This window comes from Nyctibius grandis, chromosome 27, assembly GCF_013368605.1.
Source record: "Nyctibius grandis isolate bNycGra1 chromosome 27, bNycGra1.pri, whole genome shotgun sequence".
In the NCBI taxonomy this organism is placed as follows: domain Eukaryota; kingdom Metazoa; phylum Chordata; class Aves; order Nyctibiiformes; family Nyctibiidae; genus Nyctibius; species Nyctibius grandis.
In genome coordinates this window covers 621,154-638,002 of record NC_090684.1, presented here as the reverse complement: position 1 = coordinate 638,002, position 16,849 = coordinate 621,154, and the positions used below count along the sequence as shown (strand labels likewise).

General features: G+C 66.0%; 2 protein-coding genes across 4 annotated transcripts; both read right to left on the bottom strand.

The window, feature by feature from the left end:
* Nucleotides 1-178: 178 nt before the first annotated feature.
* Nucleotides 179-7,313, bottom strand: RHOC (ras homolog family member C). Of its 3 annotated transcripts, none has more exons than XM_068419058.1 (6): nucleotides 7,227-7,311; nucleotides 5,922-6,172; nucleotides 1,819-1,976; nucleotides 1,452-1,572; nucleotides 1,042-1,172; nucleotides 179-922 (listed from the first exon to the last, which is right to left on the bottom strand). In XM_068419058.1, the coding sequence occupies exons 2-6, from the start codon at nucleotides 5,938-5,940 to the stop codon at nucleotides 749-751; spliced, it is 603 nt and encodes a 200-aa protein (XP_068275159.1). In that variant the 5' UTR covers nucleotides 5,941-6,172; nucleotides 7,227-7,311; the 3' UTR covers nucleotides 179-748. The 3 variants fall into 3 exon arrangements, with proteins under 3 accessions (XP_068275159.1, XP_068275160.1, XP_068275161.1); XM_068419059.1 differs by having other exon boundaries at nucleotides 6,102-6,172; XM_068419060.1 differs by lacking the exon at nucleotides 5,922-6,172 and having other exon boundaries at nucleotides 7,227-7,313.
* A 1,376-nt stretch (nucleotides 7,314-8,689) lies between these two features.
* Nucleotides 8,690-15,571, bottom strand: PPM1J (protein phosphatase, Mg2+/Mn2+ dependent 1J). Its single transcript, XM_068419186.1, is given in 11 exon segments — nucleotides 8,690-10,341; nucleotides 10,641-10,792; nucleotides 10,967-11,074; nucleotides 11,243-11,306; nucleotides 11,513-11,631; nucleotides 13,073-13,157; nucleotides 13,361-13,473; nucleotides 13,888-14,211; nucleotides 14,730-14,856; nucleotides 15,335-15,528; nucleotides 15,530-15,571. Coding segments are annotated over 11 exon segments (1,476 nt in total). The 3' UTR covers nucleotides 8,690-10,193.
* Between the last annotated feature and the right edge of the window lie 1,278 nt (nucleotides 15,572-16,849).

Below are 16,849 nucleotides of genomic sequence, written 5' to 3'. Positions count from 1 at the left end.
AACTCGGGCCCGGCCCTGCCCACGTAAGCTGCTCCCTGGGTCTTACCCAAGCGCACGGTGACGAGCCCTGATCCTGCCCCAGCGGCTGCAGCAAGAGGGGCTGGGGCTGAGCGAGCGCACGGACCCGGACCCGCGCAGGGGCACGAAGGACAGGCACAAGGATGCCACACGAGCAGAGTTACAATTACCAAAATACCAGTTTGCATTTATTCTCCCAATTACGCAGTTCAGTTTATCGGTGCCGAGGCCGTGACCGAGGCAGGCTCGAAGGCGGCGTTATGGCGGAGCTGGGTCCCGGGAGCAGGGGGCTGCCGGCAGCGGCCGAGCCCGGCTCCGCACACAGAGGGGGCCGAGAGCTGCCCTGGGCAAGTCCGTATAAACCGCTGGCGTGGGAGCGGGCAGAGCGCCCCGAGGGCCCAGCAGACCCCATGGAGCTGCGGGCAGCAAACAGCAGCACCTCCCGCTCCTGCCTGGAGCCGGGGAGGGAGAGCGGACACTGCGGCAACCCCCACGGGAGAGGGGAAACCAGGGAGAGCGGCACGACACGGGGAGCTACGCAAACGCCTGGCCCACGGAGAGCGGCGGGTGCTGAAGGCACTGGCCCCTCGTGGCCCCGGAGTCTCGCAGGGACGCCCTGGGCCCGGGCGGCAGCTCTCGTGCAGAGGGTTCGGGGCAGGTACCGGCACCGCGAGGTCCCACGCCGCCGCCCGCCAGCGGTCCCAGGCAGCCGCCCCCGGCCGCGGGCCGCTCACAGCAGCGGGCAGCCTCTGCGCCGCTTGTTCTTCCGGACCTGCAGGCCCGCACGCGTGGCCATCTCGAAGACCTCCCGCACGCCCTCCTTCGTCTTGGCCGAGCACTCGAGGTAGCCGAAGGCGTTGATCCTGTTGGCCATGTCCCTCCCCTCCTCCGGCTTCACCGGCTCCTAGAAAGCGTTAAAAAGAGGGTTGGAAACATCGCCGGAGAACAGCAGCAGAAGCACAGTGACCGCCCTTGGGGCACCCAGGACCCCACGGGGCACAGGGGACCCGGCGCTGCCCCCACCTGCTTCATCTTCGCCAGCTCGCGCCGCGTGTGCTCGTCGTTCCGCAGGTCCTTCTTGTTCCCCACCAGGATGATGGGCACGTTGGGGCAGAAGTGCTTCACCTCCGGCGTCCACTTCTCGGGGATGTTCTCTGCAACGAGCACGCGTGGACCCCCCTGAGCCGAGGGGCTGCCCCCCCCGGCCTCCTCGCAGCCGCAGGAACCAGCGCCAGGCTTTTCCCGTCGGAACGGGGGAGCTCGCCCCACGGCATCCTCCTCTCCCACCACCTCCACCAAGCCCTCAGCTCCCAGCGTTTTCCTGGAGCACGCACAAGCCAGGAGATGGAGGGAGCGACTGGCATCCCGGACCCCGGGGGTTTAGCAGCAGCACCCGGTCCTGGGGGAGCCCCAGGACCCCCCTCGCTCCCTACCGAGGCTGTCCGGGCTGTCGATAGAAAAGCACATGAGGATAACGTCTGTGTCCGGGTACGAGAGGGGCCGCAGCCTGTCGTAGTCCTCCTGTCCCGCCGTGTCCCACAGGGCCAGCTCCACCTGAGAGGGGAGAGGGACGAGGCTCAGCGGCTGGCAAGCGGCTCGGCAGGCCACGAGCGAGCACGGTTATCTCAGCTATAGCTATGGTCTTCCTCGAGCTGGGGCAGGTTCGGGGGGACCCAGAAGCGCAGGAGCCGTGGGGCTCCCCCAGCGCAGCGGCTGTGTCCGAGCCGCGGGGACCAGCCCGGGCGGCAGCGTGGGACCACGGAGGGGATGGAACAGCTCCGGCACCCCGACGGTCCTCACCTGCTTCCCGTCTACCTCTATGTCAGCGATGTAGTTCTCGAACACCGTCGGGACGTAGACCTCGGGGAACTGGTCCTTGCTGAACACGATCAGCAGACACGTCTTTCCGCAGGCACCGTCCCCCACGATCACCAGCTTCTTCCTGATGGCCGCCATCGCTGCGGGGGCACGAGCGGGTGAGCGGGACGGAGCAGCCCAGCTCCCGGCCCCTCCTGGCCCCCCGAAGCCTCTCACACGACTGCCCGGGAGGGCACCGGACACGGGCACTTGGGCACCCCCCGGCACGAGCAGCCGGTGGCGGCCAGGACAGAGGCTCTCCCGGCTGCCCGCTGGGCACAGCTCCAGCTCGCAGCACTGCAAGAACCAGCCCAACCGGAGCCACTTCCATCCACCATCACAGCCGTGGCCAGGAGAACCGTCACACCGATGCCGCAGCCACGGGACCTCACGCGAGACAAGGTCCCGCTTGGCCCTTCCCACCCCGCCGGCAGCAGGGCTCCCACCCCGGCCATCCAACCCTCCTGCGCCAGGCTCCCTCGCTGTGCCACTAGCCCAGGCAAGTGGCTTTTCTGACAGCCTCGGAGACGCACACACCCACTGCTTTTATCTCAGATTATAAACTCTTGAAGGCAGAAACTGTACTCCAGGTTTCACCCGGGCACGCTCACCAGCTCCCAAATAATCCCATCAGCGGCAGGAACATGCCAAGCCGAGCTCTCGTGGTCCAGGCGAGCACGACCCATGTGCCTGGCACCCAGTGCCAGGCTGGCCCGGTCCCAGCCCATTCGACAGAGAAGCTTTTGCCACGTAACCGCTGAGAGCCGACGCTGGCACCAGCAGCGGGAGAAGCTGCCAGCCATCGCCCAGCGAACAGAGCCAAACCCTGCAGGGAAGCGGGCTGCTCTCCGCCCCGAGTGAAAAGGATGCTGTCCTGCCAGCAAAGCTGTGCCTTCGCGTCCCGGAGTTTCAAAAGCAGATTAGAGCCGAGCCTGGGAATCGCCCGGGATGATGCCACGGAACGCCAGGGACGCCCGCAGCCCCAAGCGTGGGCAGCCGGCCAGGAGCTCATCCCAAGGAGACACGACGTTCGTTATGGAAGCAGATAAAAGGGCTGGAGGAGTCTGCTGTCCCCTGCCCGCTTGAGGAGGGAAAGCTCTCAAGGACAGCGTGTCCCTGGGGACACAAGAAACACATCACCCCTGCTGCAAACCACCCAAGGAGAGCCGCTGCTCCCCGAGCTCCTTCCCACGGCCCCCGGTGTCCAGCCCGGGCTGGGACGGCTCTGGGCGCCCGCAGCTCCCGAGCCCGGCGCGGTGCCGAGCCGTGACTCAGCGGGCAGAGGCCCCGTCCCCACCCAGAATGTCAGCACAGTTCATTCCATTACTCACGAGAGCAGCCCACAAATAGCCCGTTACTAACCCGGAGCTGGCAGGCAGGCTGTGAGCACCGTGCTGCTCAGCGGCCGGCCGGGCTGTCCCCGTCCCTGCCCTCGCCCCCGGCACGGCGCCCACCCCAGACGCCCATGGCACCCTGCACGGGCAGAGATCAGCTCCTCTGCCAGGGAAGCTCTGTCACGCAGCAGGACGAGACCAGCCCCTGGGACCGGGCTGCCCGATGCAAAGGGCCTCGCGCTGTTCCCAGATCATGAGCGGATAAAAGAGACGTGACGTTCCTGCCGAGCACGGAAAGGGGAGTTCCTCCGGCAGCGGGACATGTCCCTCACCCAGCGCCTGCTGCGGGACCTCAGGAAACGGCAGAGAAGGACATGAGCGCTTTGAAGGACCCCGGCGAGGGACAGAGCCCTTCCAACGAGCCTCCCTGGCGAGGCCCGAGCTCCCCGAGCCAGCACAGGGGTTTGTTCCAGAGCAGGAATTCCCAGCGCCGCTGCTGATGGCCCCACCCCGGCCAGCGACCAGCAAAACCAGCTGGATCCCAGCCCTGCCCCAGCCCTGCCTGGAGGCACGGCCCGGAGCCTGGGCAGCGCTGGGCTGGCGGGACAGAGCCAGGCTGGGAGCAGCCCTTTTATAGGGACACCCCGTCCGCAGGGACACCCCCTTCGCACCGGCACGGCACAGCCAGCTCCCACAGCCCCTGGCCCAGCAGATATCCCACTCCGAACAAAACCTCATCCTGCTGGAGCAGAGGACAGCGGAGCACGGGGGAGGGCCAAGCCTCCCAGCAGCCTCGTGCAGCCACCAGCGGTGCCCCAGGGATCTTCTGGGCCAGAGATGGGAGAACAGACCTGGGGCTCGTGCTCCAGCCTTGCAGAGCTGCCGCCAAGCACCTCCTCACAGGCTGCCTGTCACATGGCCAGAAAACATTTCTCTGCCCCGGCAGCTCTCTGGCTGCTCCCCTCGGGCTGTCCATCGCACGCAGCCCCGTCACCCGCCCGGACCCCCCGGCACCACGACACAACCACAGAAGGAAAACCACCTCCTAGAACAGACCGAGATCTCCCTGGCATTGCTGCGTGTTCAGCTCTGCTGAACTTTTCAAGGGTTTAATAAACAAAAGCATCGGTTGGACTGTTCTGATTGAACTCATTTAGGAAGGAGCTGGGCTGACGCAGCGCAGACAGGGCTCGAGGCTGGGACAGCCACGGGGCACGTAACTGGGTTTCACAAACCCCCACGCACACCCCCAGCTCAGGCTGCGCCATCTGTGACACGGACCCGGCAGCTCGCAGCATCCCGACAGCACCAAACGCCAGCGGGGAGCACAGAGGGTGTTTTCTAAGTGGCGCAGCCAAGGACAAGCTGTCTGCACTTCTAAACATGGCCTGTGTGTGCACGGGGCTGCTGCCGCCAGGCGAGGGCACGCCGGGACAGGGCCCCGGAGAGGCGCCACCAGGCAAACAAGAGCCGCTCTGCGTGGCCACAGGCCACGGCGGGTGCCTCCCTCCACCACCCCCCCGAGCAGCACTCGCAGGGAGCCCCAAAATGCGTGTGCCAAGGCCACGGCTGTCCCCAGGTTAAAGTAATTGGAAGGGGACTGCAGGCGCCTGGGGACAGTGACAGAGGTGTGCGGGTCAGGCGTGTGCGTGACCAGCACGAAGCCCCGCAGCGGCGTTGCCCTACAGCAGCGGCTGGAGCAGGGCTCGCTGGCACAGCTCGTGCAACGGGAAAGGAAGCAAACTTCCCAATTAAAATCTGACAGGTGTGCCCATGGCGGGGGATTTAATTTGCTGAGACAGCTAAATCGCGGCCATGGGAGCACACAAGTGTCCTGGCAAGCGGCTCGGGTACCAGGGGGACTCTGACACGGACGCAGAGGGAAGTTCCAGAAAGGGCTTGAAGCGAAGAGCAACGCCAAAGGGAAACACAACGACTGCAGCTTCGAGGGGATCAAAGCGGCGCTGGGTTTGGCACAGCAGCACCTGCGAGCTCACGGTCACGCAGCCCCGGGCAAGCCGAGCCGTGCGCTTGTGTGCAGCGCAGGGGGACCAGCCTGCAGCCCCCGCTCACGCCAGCGACCACCACTGACACCCGGAGCCGACCCACACCTGCCAGCAACACCAGCTGCAGCTAGAGCCCCCCAGCCCCCTGCCACCGCTGCCACAGCCCCACAGCCCCCTGCCAGAGCCCCCCGGCCCCCTGCCACCGCTGCCACAGCCCCCCGGCCCCCTGCCACCGCTGCCACAGCCCCCCGGCCCCCTGCCACAGCCCCCCGGGCCCCTGCCACCGCTGCCACAGCCCCCCAGCCCCCTGCCACCGCTGCCACAGCCCCTCAGCACTGAGGAAAGTGTCTCTTTGCCCCCCAGGAAAGCTGCCTGAAACCTCACCAAGCCCCAGCCCTGCCACAGCCGAAGGATGAGCTATCATCAAAAAAGCAGCTCCAACTCCGTGCTGAGGTTCCAGCCCTCCCCAGTTCAGTTTCCCCAGGAGCTGTTCTCGGGCACAGCCGGGCAGCCTGGGCTCACAGCGACTGCCCAGCCCTGGCCCTGGCGCGGCGCGGCCAGGCTGCCTTGTTGTCATTGCTAAATCCCAAAAAAACACCCAGGAGCAAAACAGAAAAAGGGACTTGGAACAGAAGAATTTTAAGTCCTAAACAAAGCTTGAACCACAAGTGCTTGAGCTTTGTGGGGGAACGCTGCCCGCCCTCACCTCCTTCTCCAAAGGACATCACGCCGTGCTCCTATGTCCCCTTCCCGCGCTCACGGCGGTGCCAGGGTCTTGCTGAAAGCTCCAAACAACCCGGCACCACCTCAGCAGCCGCCTGGGCTCGGGCAGTGCCCGACTGCCGCTGCCCCAGGGCCCATCAGTATTTGCTGATACATTCCTTACTTTTCATGTCACTGCGCCTCTCCAGCAAACAGCCAGTGAGGGGGCGAGCCTGGTCACACGCTCCCGATAACCTGTTGGAAGACAGTGACTTGGCTTATTTTTCACTTAAATAAACATTTCCCTGGAGAAGCTGTAGCTGTCAGGAACACGGAGTCAACTTAAAGCCTGGAAAATCTCCCACGGCCTCTACCTACACTGCTCGTAGCTGAGAAAGGAGCTGAACACAAACCGAAACTGTCCGGACACCAGAAGGCACTTGGCAAAATGACAATAAAACGCTGCTGGTCCCAGCGAAACGCAGCCACCAGCCAAAGCCGCTGCCACCGACAGCCCCGACCCTCGGCTGGGGACGTGCCAGCGCCGCTGCCTGGCCCAGGGGGCTCAGCCGGGCCCCACTGCCCGGCCGGGGGGCTCAGATGGGCCCCCGCTCCCAGCCCGGGGGGCTCAGCCGGGCCCCGCTCCCGGCCCGGGGCTCCCGCTGCCGCTGTCACGGGGGCGTCGAGGGGTCGAGGCTGGATTTGGGGGTTCGGTGGCTGCTGGGCCACCGCGGCTGCCAGACCATGAGCGCTGGCGAGGGCCGCGCCGTCACGCCTGTGGAATGCTCCCCTGCTCCTGGGACGTGACACAATTATTTCTCTCCCCCGCAAACCCCCCCAATACAAATGTTTAAAAATGAGCTCAGCCCTGAGCAAAGGAACTTTTTTCCTTTTTCTGAAGAAAACACAGAGCGGCCGCGCCGGGAGCGAGGCCCTGCGGGGAGGGACGGCGGCACGGGGCAGCAGCCCCCGCGCTCTCACCCGAGCCTGGCCCAGGTCAACACCCGGCCGGGCGGCACCCGCGAGTGGGGACCCGCAGCCCAGGGCTGCCCTCCGGGGCCGCCCGCGGGGCCCGAACCGCCGCTGCCCCATCGCTGCCGCTGCCCCCGCCCCGGGACCCCCGCCCCATCCCGGGCACACCCGTCCCGTCCCGTCCCGCCCGGCAGCCGGGGGCACCCACCCGCCCTGGCCGGCTGCCCCCGCCGCGTCCCGGAGCCCACCCAGCACCGACCCCACAGCCCACCAGACCCCAGCGCCCCCCGCCCTCAGCACCCGCAGCCCCGCACCCCGAGCCCAGCCCAGCCCGCACCTCTCTCCGCTGCTGTCCCGGTCCCGGTCCCAGCTCCGGCCCCGGCTCCGCGGCGCGGCTCGGGCGGCACCGCCCCGTTCGGGGGCCGCCCGCGGAGGGCGGAGCGGGAGCGAGCCGAGCCGAGCTGAGCCCAGCCGAGCCCAGCCGAGACGAGCCCAGCCGAGCCGAGCTGAGCCCAGCCCACACCAGACCAGACCAGCTGAGTCGAGCCCAGGCAGCCCAGCCGAACTGAGCTCAGTCCTGAGCCGAGTCCTGCTGAGCCGAGCCGAGCCCAGCCGAACCCAGCCGAGCTCAGCCGAGCTGAGCCGAGCCCTGCCGAACCCAGCCGAGCCGAGCCCAGCCGAGCCCATCCCGCACCAGACCAGACCAGCTGAGTCGAGCCCAGGCAGCCCAGCCGAGCCCTGCTGAGCGGAGCCGAGCCGAGCCGAGCCGAGCCGAGCCGAGCCGAGCCTAGCCCAGCGGCGGTCCCGGGGCTGCGCCCCCTCCCCGCTCTGCCCCCTCCGCAGCCCCGGGACCCGCCGCCGTGTCCCCGCGGCGCCGTCCCCGGCGGGGTGCTGCAGCCCGGCCCCCGCGGGGTCTGTCCCGGCCCGGTGGGTGCCGCCAGGCCGGGAAGGGGATGGCGGCGGGCAGCAGCCGAGCCCCGCCGCCCCCTGATCGAGCCCCCCGCACCCCCGCTCGCCCCTCGGGTCAGCCCAGCTCCCCACCGCGTCCCCGGGACCGCGCATCCCCCCCGCAGGGGCACTGGCAGAGGGGGGCTGTGACACGGGGACCCCGCACCCGGGTGACCCCGGTGCCGCAGCCCGGGGCTTCGGCCCCCCCTGCCCACCGCTGCCCCCCCACCCGCAGCCCCAGCTCCGGGGCTGAGCCCCTGTCAGTCCCGGCTCAGCCGGGGAGAGGCAGCCCCAGGGCCCTGGCCCAGACCCAGGCTCACAAACCGCTGCTATTTTAAGGGCTCAGAGACAATTTTTCTGAATTTATCAAGGCCAGGCCAGGAGCTGGTTCCAGAGGAAATGTTTCCTTAGTAAAACACGGAGCCTCGGAGGAAGCTCCAAACGCAGCCTCTGCCTCCTGCCTGGCCCCGCAGCTCCCTGCAGGGACCTGGAAGAGCAGAGCCCGTTCCCAGCCACCAGCACGGAGAGCATCGTGCCAGGGGAACGGGGCTGAGCAAACACACGTGGGGGAGCTGGGGGCGTGGGGAAAACGTGTGCGAGCACCAGGAGCCCGGGGGGTACCGGGTGGCAGTCAGGGGACGGGGGACAGCAGGGATGCAGCCCCTGCCCAAGGCAGGGGGTAGCTGCGGCTGGGGTGGTCTGGACAGGGCCAAGGGCAGAGGGACAGCAGCTCACGTGGCTCTGCCTCGGCCTATTTGCTACCAAGCCTGCCTACATAAATTAAGCAAGGCTAATTGGCTTTTAGGTAAGTCTTCTTTGCAGGAGCTCTGCAAGAAAGACTTTGAAGTGGGATTGCGAATGGCAAAACCTTTATTTAAACACACAGTGCTGCGCAAGGACAGGCTCCCAGCCCCAGTATCTGTTCAGCACGGAAGATGTCGATAGGTTAAAATCTTGCTGGATAACTTTCACTTCCCGTTAAGTGCCCCCAGTTTATTTACATCTCTCTGATTACAAGAGACAAACAACATTCACCAGAGGCGACACTCGACAAGTGCTGGCTGCACCCAGCAACAGCAGGACACAAACTGCTGGTGCCACAGAGCTTTTCCCAACCCAGGGACCATGGCCCAGCTCTCCCCATCGCCACACTGCCAGGACGGGACCATCCCTTGCATTTTGGAGGACGCAACGCTCTGTACAGGTCCATAAACACATCCTCCAGGTCAGAGGAAAGTGCAATGCAAAGTAAGATCCTGTGCAGAGACCAACTGCTGCCAGAGCTCCGCTCAGCACCAGCTTTGAGATTATTAAGAAAAAGGAGGGAGTTGTCTTCCCCCTCCAGCCACAACCAAGCTGCTTTTATTGCGGGTTTCCAGCCCCAGCTAAGCAGACCCACGCAGCACCTTCAAGCCATTAAGCTGGGCTGAACGGGGCTGCTCTGTGTGCAACTGCTGCTCAGCGGCGGCCGGCTTAGAACTGCTCAAAAATATAGACATATACTCACCCCCCACCAAGAAAGGATTTAGACATTTTCCAGCTCAGCTCTCCAGTTAATAATAAATAATTGGCTCCAGAAACACAGCAGTGATCCAAGGCGTGAAGAGGGCTGGGGGCAGAACCTGCGGCACAGTGGTGCGAGACAGCTCCTTCGCTCCCGGGGGCTCTCGGGGTGCCGCAGCGACCGAGCACTGCCCCATCCTCCTGAACCAGAGACTAAGACAAGGTACGTGCCTGGGACGAAGGCGTGAGGGGCGGGAGAGGGCAGGCACACGGCTAGGATGGCAGTCACGGGGCTCACCCACCACCACAGCCCCCCACAACCGGACCGCTGCCGGGCTGAGCGCTGCCGGGCTGCGGGCAGGGCTTCACCCAGGCCACAGCCCATCCCAGCCCCAGCAGCAGCTTCGGTATCACTGGTGGAAGTGTCACGGCGCAGGGGGACAGGAGGTGTTTGCAGCAGCAGGCACACGCTCCTCCAGAGTGCCCCACCACCCCACAGCCGCTGCACGCTGCTGGAACCAGCCCCGGCCCAGGGCGAGGAGCCAAGGACGCACCAAGGGGCCAGGGAGCCTTGAGGCTTTTCACAGCAATCAAGAAAGTGGCAGCACGAAGAGCATCCCTCAGCCCCCGTCCCCGCTCTCTGTCCAAGGCCCTTACACCTCCACCCGGGGCTGGGATGCAGCAGGCGGAGGGGGGTGCTCTGGGCACAGACACAGGCTCCAGGTTTCTCACTCTTTTTGTGGTCAGCTCAGGAAACAAGTGCTTGGGGGAGAGGTGGCCTCGAGGCAGCGCCAGTGTCCCGCTGGTCTCCGTCCAGCCAAGGCGAGCCCCGCTGCCCCGGGGTCATCGGGCATCACGTGTAGTTGCCCGGGCCGCCCAGAGGGATCACAAAGACAGAGATGTCATCACCGGAGCCCAGCTTGTCGTTGGCCAGCCGCCAGCCCCGCTCCTTCAGCACCCCCCTGGACCGCACCACCAGCTCCTGGGCCACCATGGTGTACCTGGGGGCACAGCACAGCACGGCGCAGCTCAGCAGCAACCCCAGACTCCCTGATGCAGCACGCTGCGGTCCCTGGCAAGCAAGAAGCTGGAGGAGACAGAGGTGCAGGAAAGGATCCCTTGGAGAGGAGAGATCTGAGCTCAGATACACACATCCAGGGGAGCGCTGCATGCTGCAGAGCAACAGCACCAGCCCCAAGGCCAGCGGGATGCACGACCACGACACTGCTCCAAGGAGCAAGGCCAAGGGGAGGTGTCAGCGTGCAGGACACGCTCGTCCCTCTGCCCACTCACAGCTCACCTGCACAGGTCGTTGGGCTCGTAGCTCGTCAGCACCTCCATCACCACGCTGGCCACCTCCTTGTCGTTGGTGACATCCCAGAGCCCATCAGTGCCCAAGACCAGAACATCGTCGGGGCAGTGCTCATACTGCGTGAGGTCGTAAACCCTGACCTGGCAAGCAATGGGGCAGGATGCAAGGGTGAGGGGCAGAGAGGCAGAGGAGGCTCCCGGAGAGCCCAGGCAAGCACGGGCACTGTGCTGGGCGCACCAGGGATCTGGTCACCCCGACCACCTCCGGCCGTCACGGGAACCCCTGGGCACAGGGCAGCCGGTAGCCAGGCTCACCTCGGGGAAGCAGGACAGGAAAGGCTTGATGTGGATGTTGGAGCTGAACACCTTGAGGTCATGGTCTCCCAGGCCCCGCGTGACCCCGATCGTGGCCATCACCCGCGCCTGGAGAACGGCAAAACCAGAAGAAAACTTTAAGCCGCTTCATCTCCACCTCCATCCCCAGCTGGGAATCGGTGGCCTTGGAGCAGCGACAGCACTAGCTGGAAACCCCTGACTGAGCGAGGGCGGGTGGGAAGCGACCCCTGCACAGCTCCTGCCACAGCTCTTCACCTTTTTGCCTTCCCCGTAGATAAGTGGAAACTTCAGGTCATCTTCCTCTATCTTCTTGTAAGCCCTGGTTAATGTAAGCCAGAGACAACGTGTCAGCAGGTGAAGGCTTCCAGCACCTCCCCTGCCCGCTCGGGACACGGCATCCCCCGGGACAAGGCCCCCTCCCCAGGCACCCAGCGTGCCGCAGCCCCCGCCCCGCGGGAAGGGACGCTGGAGCCCGCACGCAGCGGGACCCCCGCGCTGCCCCTCGGCCGTGGGTCGGGGCATTACCAGCCGTTCATGTTTTGGTCTCTGTACAGCATCTTCTTCCCCAGCTCCTTGGGCTGGATCCTGCGGGGGAACTCGAGGTGCGTGAACTCCTTCCCCAGCAGCTCGGGCCTCAGGAACGCCTGCGGGACGGAGCAGCGGCTCAGGCGCAGGGCTGGGGAGCAGGATCCGCGCAGCAGCTCCTGCCCCACCGGGCACCACCACCCGCAGCACCTCGCCGGGCACCACCACCACCACGGCACGGGACCCGCCAGCCCGCTGGGACCTCGACTGCGGCGTGTTGCAGGGAGACAAGAGCTGGGACAGCCATGCTGACACCCAGCGAGAAGGTGAAGCTTTTGCATGGAGAGTTTTGGGGAAATAAGGAGCCCAAAAGGGATCAAACCCCAGCAAATTCCCGGAGAAGCTGGAATCTGCCCAGGGGGAGTCAGAGCCACAAACCCCCTGGGGCCCCAGGCTCAGCGCAGGGCACGGCCCATGCCTGAGGAAAAGAGACAATGGGTCTTTCCAGAAAACGTGTCCCGGCTGTGGCCGTGACAAGGGACAAGCAGCAGCACCAGCAGCCCCGGGGCCTCCCGGAGCGCAGCATGCAGGGGACCGGGGACAGGGACAGCGGCAGAAAATGCAGACGGAGGAAGAAAGAGCTGAAAGAAAGGAGAAGGGTTCTGGGGAATACAGGAGGGTTTGGTGCAGAGGCGTGGAGCATCGTCCCGTGCCGGGGGGGCCCTGACCGTGGCCTGCGCGTCCCTGGCCCCCTCCCTGCGCCCTGCCCATCGCAGCCAGCTGGACAGGATCCCGCTCACAGCAGTTTCCTCCTCTCGGTCATTCAAAAATAGACTCAAGAAAACACGCCTCAGTGTTTTTCCAAGTACGCTGCAAGCCAGGACACTGCATCCAGCCAGACCTCCTCCAACACCACCGCCTCCTCCTCTGGGCTGCCGTCAGAGAGCTCTTTATAACCGTAAAAAGTCTCCCTGTGTGGCACGGGGGGTTTGGCCAGGCCAGGCAGCTTTCAGGAAGAACGTTAGAAACCCGCTGGCACACGTCAGCTCCTGCCTCCCCGGGGAGCAGCCGGGGAAGAAACTAGGACTCGGCGCGAGCGCTGCGGCTCCTTGGGCCGAGGGAGCAGGACGGGTCGGGGAGCAGAGCCGGGGTCCTCCCGCTCACGGCACCAGCCAGCCCGGTGCTCCCACAGCAGCGGGCACGTGCCCACCCCGGGCGGGCGATGCTCCCTGTGCCCCGGGGCAGGAGCGGGACGAGATGGACCGAACCGGCCCTGTGCTGAGAGCCCAGGATCCCCCTGCCCTGGCCAGGCACGGCCCCTCACGCTGACCCCACAGCAAACCGGGGCTCCACCAGCCACGAGATGCCCCCATGCCAGGGAGCCAGGGCAGCTCCCCGTGTCCCTGCGCCTCTCCCCAGCCCAGCGAGCTGGGATGGACCAGTGCCGCCAGCAGGTCCCAGCCCCGGGGCTGCCCTCGGCCCCTGGCAGCAGTGCGGGGGGCTGGGAAGGGGCTGGGGGTGGTTCAGCAGGAATGAGGGTAGAAGAAAGATCTTTCTTACTAACAACTGCAGCCTCTGCCTCTCTGTCTCTGGAGTAAACTCCCTGGACATTGGAATGATTTCCCCGTTACGGATGATAATGGCCCTGCAATGAAACACGTGGACAAACGTGGACATCACGGCAGGGCACGGTGTCCCCAGGGCACGCAGGCAGGGAGAGGGTGGCTGTGCCTGGTCCTGCTGCCTCTGCCCTCCCCGAGATAGCCCAGCTCCTCACCGGCCGTGCCTCCAGCACCGCCCCACTCTACAGGGTGCTCCCCGACTGCGGGGCCAAAGGCAAGGCTGTACCTGCTGTCACCGGCGTTGGCCACGTAGAACTTGCCCATGAGGTAGACGGCAGCCAGGGCACAGCAGCCCCCGGCCAGGCGCTGGGCCGCCCGTTCCCGCTCGATCTCGTCGTCCTGGGGAGACAGAGAGCAGCTCCAGGCGGGGCAGCCCCATGGCAGCAAGCAAAGCTGCAGGCAGCCCAAAACAGCAGCCCAGGGGCGGCTGCAGGGCTGGGGGACAGGGGTCCTGTGGGGCAGCCGGGGATGTGGCTTCACTGGGGCAGTGGAGTGGGCAGGAAAGGGCAGGACAGGAGGGGAGCAGCTGGGACTGCTGCAATGAAGCGCTCTGCACCCACACAGGTCCAGGACCCAAAGCCTCTGTGTCCTGAACCCCCGAAATATGGCAGAGCATCACAGTACCCTCTCCGAGGCCTCCTGCCAGGAGCCCTCCTGCAGCCCCCTCCTCGCTGCAGGGCCGTCTTCTGCCAGGGGGGACAAGACAGCACTGATGCAGCAAGAGACGCTCCCCGCGGGCGGGGGCTCGCTCACCATGTGCTTGAAGGCGTTCTCGATGGCTCCGATCACCAGGCTCTCGTGAGAGACCGTTTTCTCCACGTGAAACCGTGGCATGGCATCGTTGGGGACCTCCCCGTCGTCCTCTGCAAGGGGGACCCGGCTCGGCTCCGCGGGGCCGGCCCTCGCACCGTGCGGGAGGCAGATGGGAGGTGGGGAGGGGTCCTGCAGGACGTCCACGAGGTCCCGGAGCTGCTCGCAGATGTGCAGGTGGAGCCTCTTGGATGCCATGACAGCAGCACCGCCGCCCGCGTGGCCATCAAACAAGGCCCAGTAGTGGAAATAAAAACCCCTCCTGCCCTGCGGGGAGAGACAGGCAGGTTTAGCGAGCCTGTGAGGACGCAGATGGGGCAGGGAGTTCGGAGCAGCTGGGGTCACCAGCTGGACAGCTTTGCCTCCAGCTCGCAGGTCCCAGCCCAGCGCAGGCAGGAGCGATGGGGGCAGCTGATCAAGGGTGTCTGGACACGGTCAGTCCCTGGCTCGAGCCCAGCCCTGTGTCAGACACCTCGTGCCGCCAGCAGCACGTCTCCAGCAGCCAGCTCCTCTAAAGGGGAGGCACGAGGGGGCCAGCGTGGCAGCCACCTCCGCAGCCCGCTGGGGCACGTGGGCCAGTGGCCTCCCCGGGCCAGCCAGCTCTGGCACAGTCCAGTGAGGAGGATGGCAGGAGCTGGGAAGGAGCACGGGCAGCCTGTCTGGGACCCCAGGGAATCCCTGGGGAGGCGGCAGTGCCCACACATCGCCACGTGCCCCATCTCGTGTCCTGCCGCTGGACATCCCCCCGTCCCGTCCCCGCCTGTGCACGCCACCCCGGCTCTCACCGCGTCCAGCTCCCCAACGCCTTCCCTGGACGGCGGCCGGCCCCTCGGGCTGGGTCTCCTCTCCACAAACACCACCTCGCAGCATGCCTGGTCCTCGTTGTGCTGGCTCTTCCCTGCATTTATCACCCTGCCGTGAGGAAACAAGATGTAGAGGCTCTTTCTTTCACGCCACGCAAGTAAAAGGAGAAGAGAATCAGGCCCTTGAAGGGGAAGTTTAAATCAGGTCCCTCTCCCAAGACAGCTTCAGTTCCCTTCTCCCCCCAAGTCCCGTGAGAACCGCAGCAGTTCCTTCACCCCCCGGTGTCAGTTCTCCAGCAGTGACACCGGGTGCTGTGCACGTAAGCGCAGAAAACAGGAAAGACAGCAGAGCTCGACAGCCCCGGGGGTGGGTGCGTGGACAAACCCCGCAGACGGCTCTGCCACCCGCAGCATCCACCGAGCGAGCCTCTGCCCGCTGCGTGTGAGCGAACCGAGGCGGCTCCGGCCGGCTGCGACCCCGCTCCGCTCCCCGGGACGCTGCTCCGGTGCCGAGCGCGGCCGGTCCCACCCTCCCCGGGCTGCCGAGCCCCCGCCGCCGCCCCGGCCCCGCTCCCGGCCCCGCTCACTCGGCGTAGCCCGTGCTCCAGGGCAGGCGGCGGCGGCCGTCGCGGGGGCTCTGCACGGCGCGGCCCGCCCGGTCCCCGGCGCGGCGGAGCTCCTCGGCCGTCAGCTGCAGGAAGGCCGGCCGGGGGCAGGAGGGGCCCGCGCCCCCGCCCCGGGGCTCCGCGGGGGGCTGCCCGCCCGGCCCCGCGCTCAGCCCCCGCCACCAGCTGCGCCACGGCGGCGCGCACCCGCGGCAGCATGCCCGGCCCGACCGGGACCGGCCCTGCCCGCCGCCCCGCCCCGCTCCCGCACCGCCCGCCCCGCCGGGGAGGGCACGGGGGGGGCGGGCAGCCCAGCGCCGCAGCGCGTTCGCGCATTGCCCCGCATCACCCGGTGCGCGGGGCGGGACGGCTCCCGGTGCCGGCGGAGGGCGAGCCGCCGGCGGAGGGCGAGCCGCCAGCGGAGCCCCCCGCACCGCAGCCGGGAGCTCCGGGGGGGAACCGCCAGCGTGGCCGAGCTGCGGGGCGCGGCGAGCAGCGGCTGCGGGAGAGCCTTTTACCGGCTGCGGGAGGGAGCAGGGCGATGGGGCTGCAGGAGCCCCGGGCTCGCCCTGCCCACGCGTGGCTGCCCCCGGCAGGTGGGTGCCCCGGCGGGACCTGCCCGGGGCTCCAGCAGAGCCGCCTGCTCCGGTGCTCTGTCCCCTTCCCGTGACAGGTGCCGTGTCACGGCGTGCGCCCAGCGAACCCGGCCCGTGGCGGCCATGCCGCGCTATTAATAAACAGCCGGCCTGCGGAGAGCTAACGCGAGAGGACTCGGGGCTGAACCGCTCCCTCCCACCCGGGCTGCTGTACTCCGGCACTGATCAGGACGCAGATTTACCTGACCCAGATCAACACATTCCCACGGGCTGGGAGGGGAAGATCTGGCAGATTAAACAGAATCACACAGCCCAGCCTCAGCACCTCCCTGCCTCTGAGTTCCTATGACAACAAGAAACGTGCTGAAAAAACGCAATGTTTGCCTACTATAAAGTAAAATTGAGGCTATTTCCTAAAACATGTGTGCCCTAGTCTTTTCAAGTCCCCATTTATTCCTTTCCACACAGGGCTGGTTGCACTGCAAGGGCAGAGCAGAAGCAGGGCTCCCACTACCAGCTGTACAAATCCCTCTATGCTTTAGCTGCTGCCTTCTTCAGCCAGAGCTCTCCTAACTGTACCAGACTATTAAAATCACCCTGTAGAAGTTATTCAGTACTCTGTACATTCCCATTTTCTAACCCCTAGCTTTAAGCTATTCGATAGCCTGCTTTTTTAAGGTCCTCACCTCCCCTTTCCCCTTCTCCTGCCTGCTCACACACCCCATCTGAAGCTGCTGCCTCCTCTCCTGCCTTGCTTTGCACCCTCTGCTCACCTGCGTGTCCCGGCTGTTGCTTGGCTCCAATTAAAGTGGTCCCTTAGAAATATGTCCCTGCTCTCCCGTTATGGGTGTTATAAGACTGAAGGAAAGAGCCTAAGAGAAGCTCTGACCTGCAGCTTTTT

Bases quoted from the DNA above. Each gene is read 5' to 3' on its own strand.
- RHOC (XM_068419058.1), bottom strand. The intron at 1,573-1,818 runs GTGAGGACCGTC...CTCCCCTCTCAG, and splicing joins TAGAGGTAGACGGGAAGCAG to GTGGAGCTGGCCCTGTGGGA. The intron at 1,173-1,451 runs GTAGGGAGCGAG...TGCTCGTTGCAG, and splicing joins CGACAGCCCGGACAGCCTCG to AGAACATCCCCGAGAAGTGG.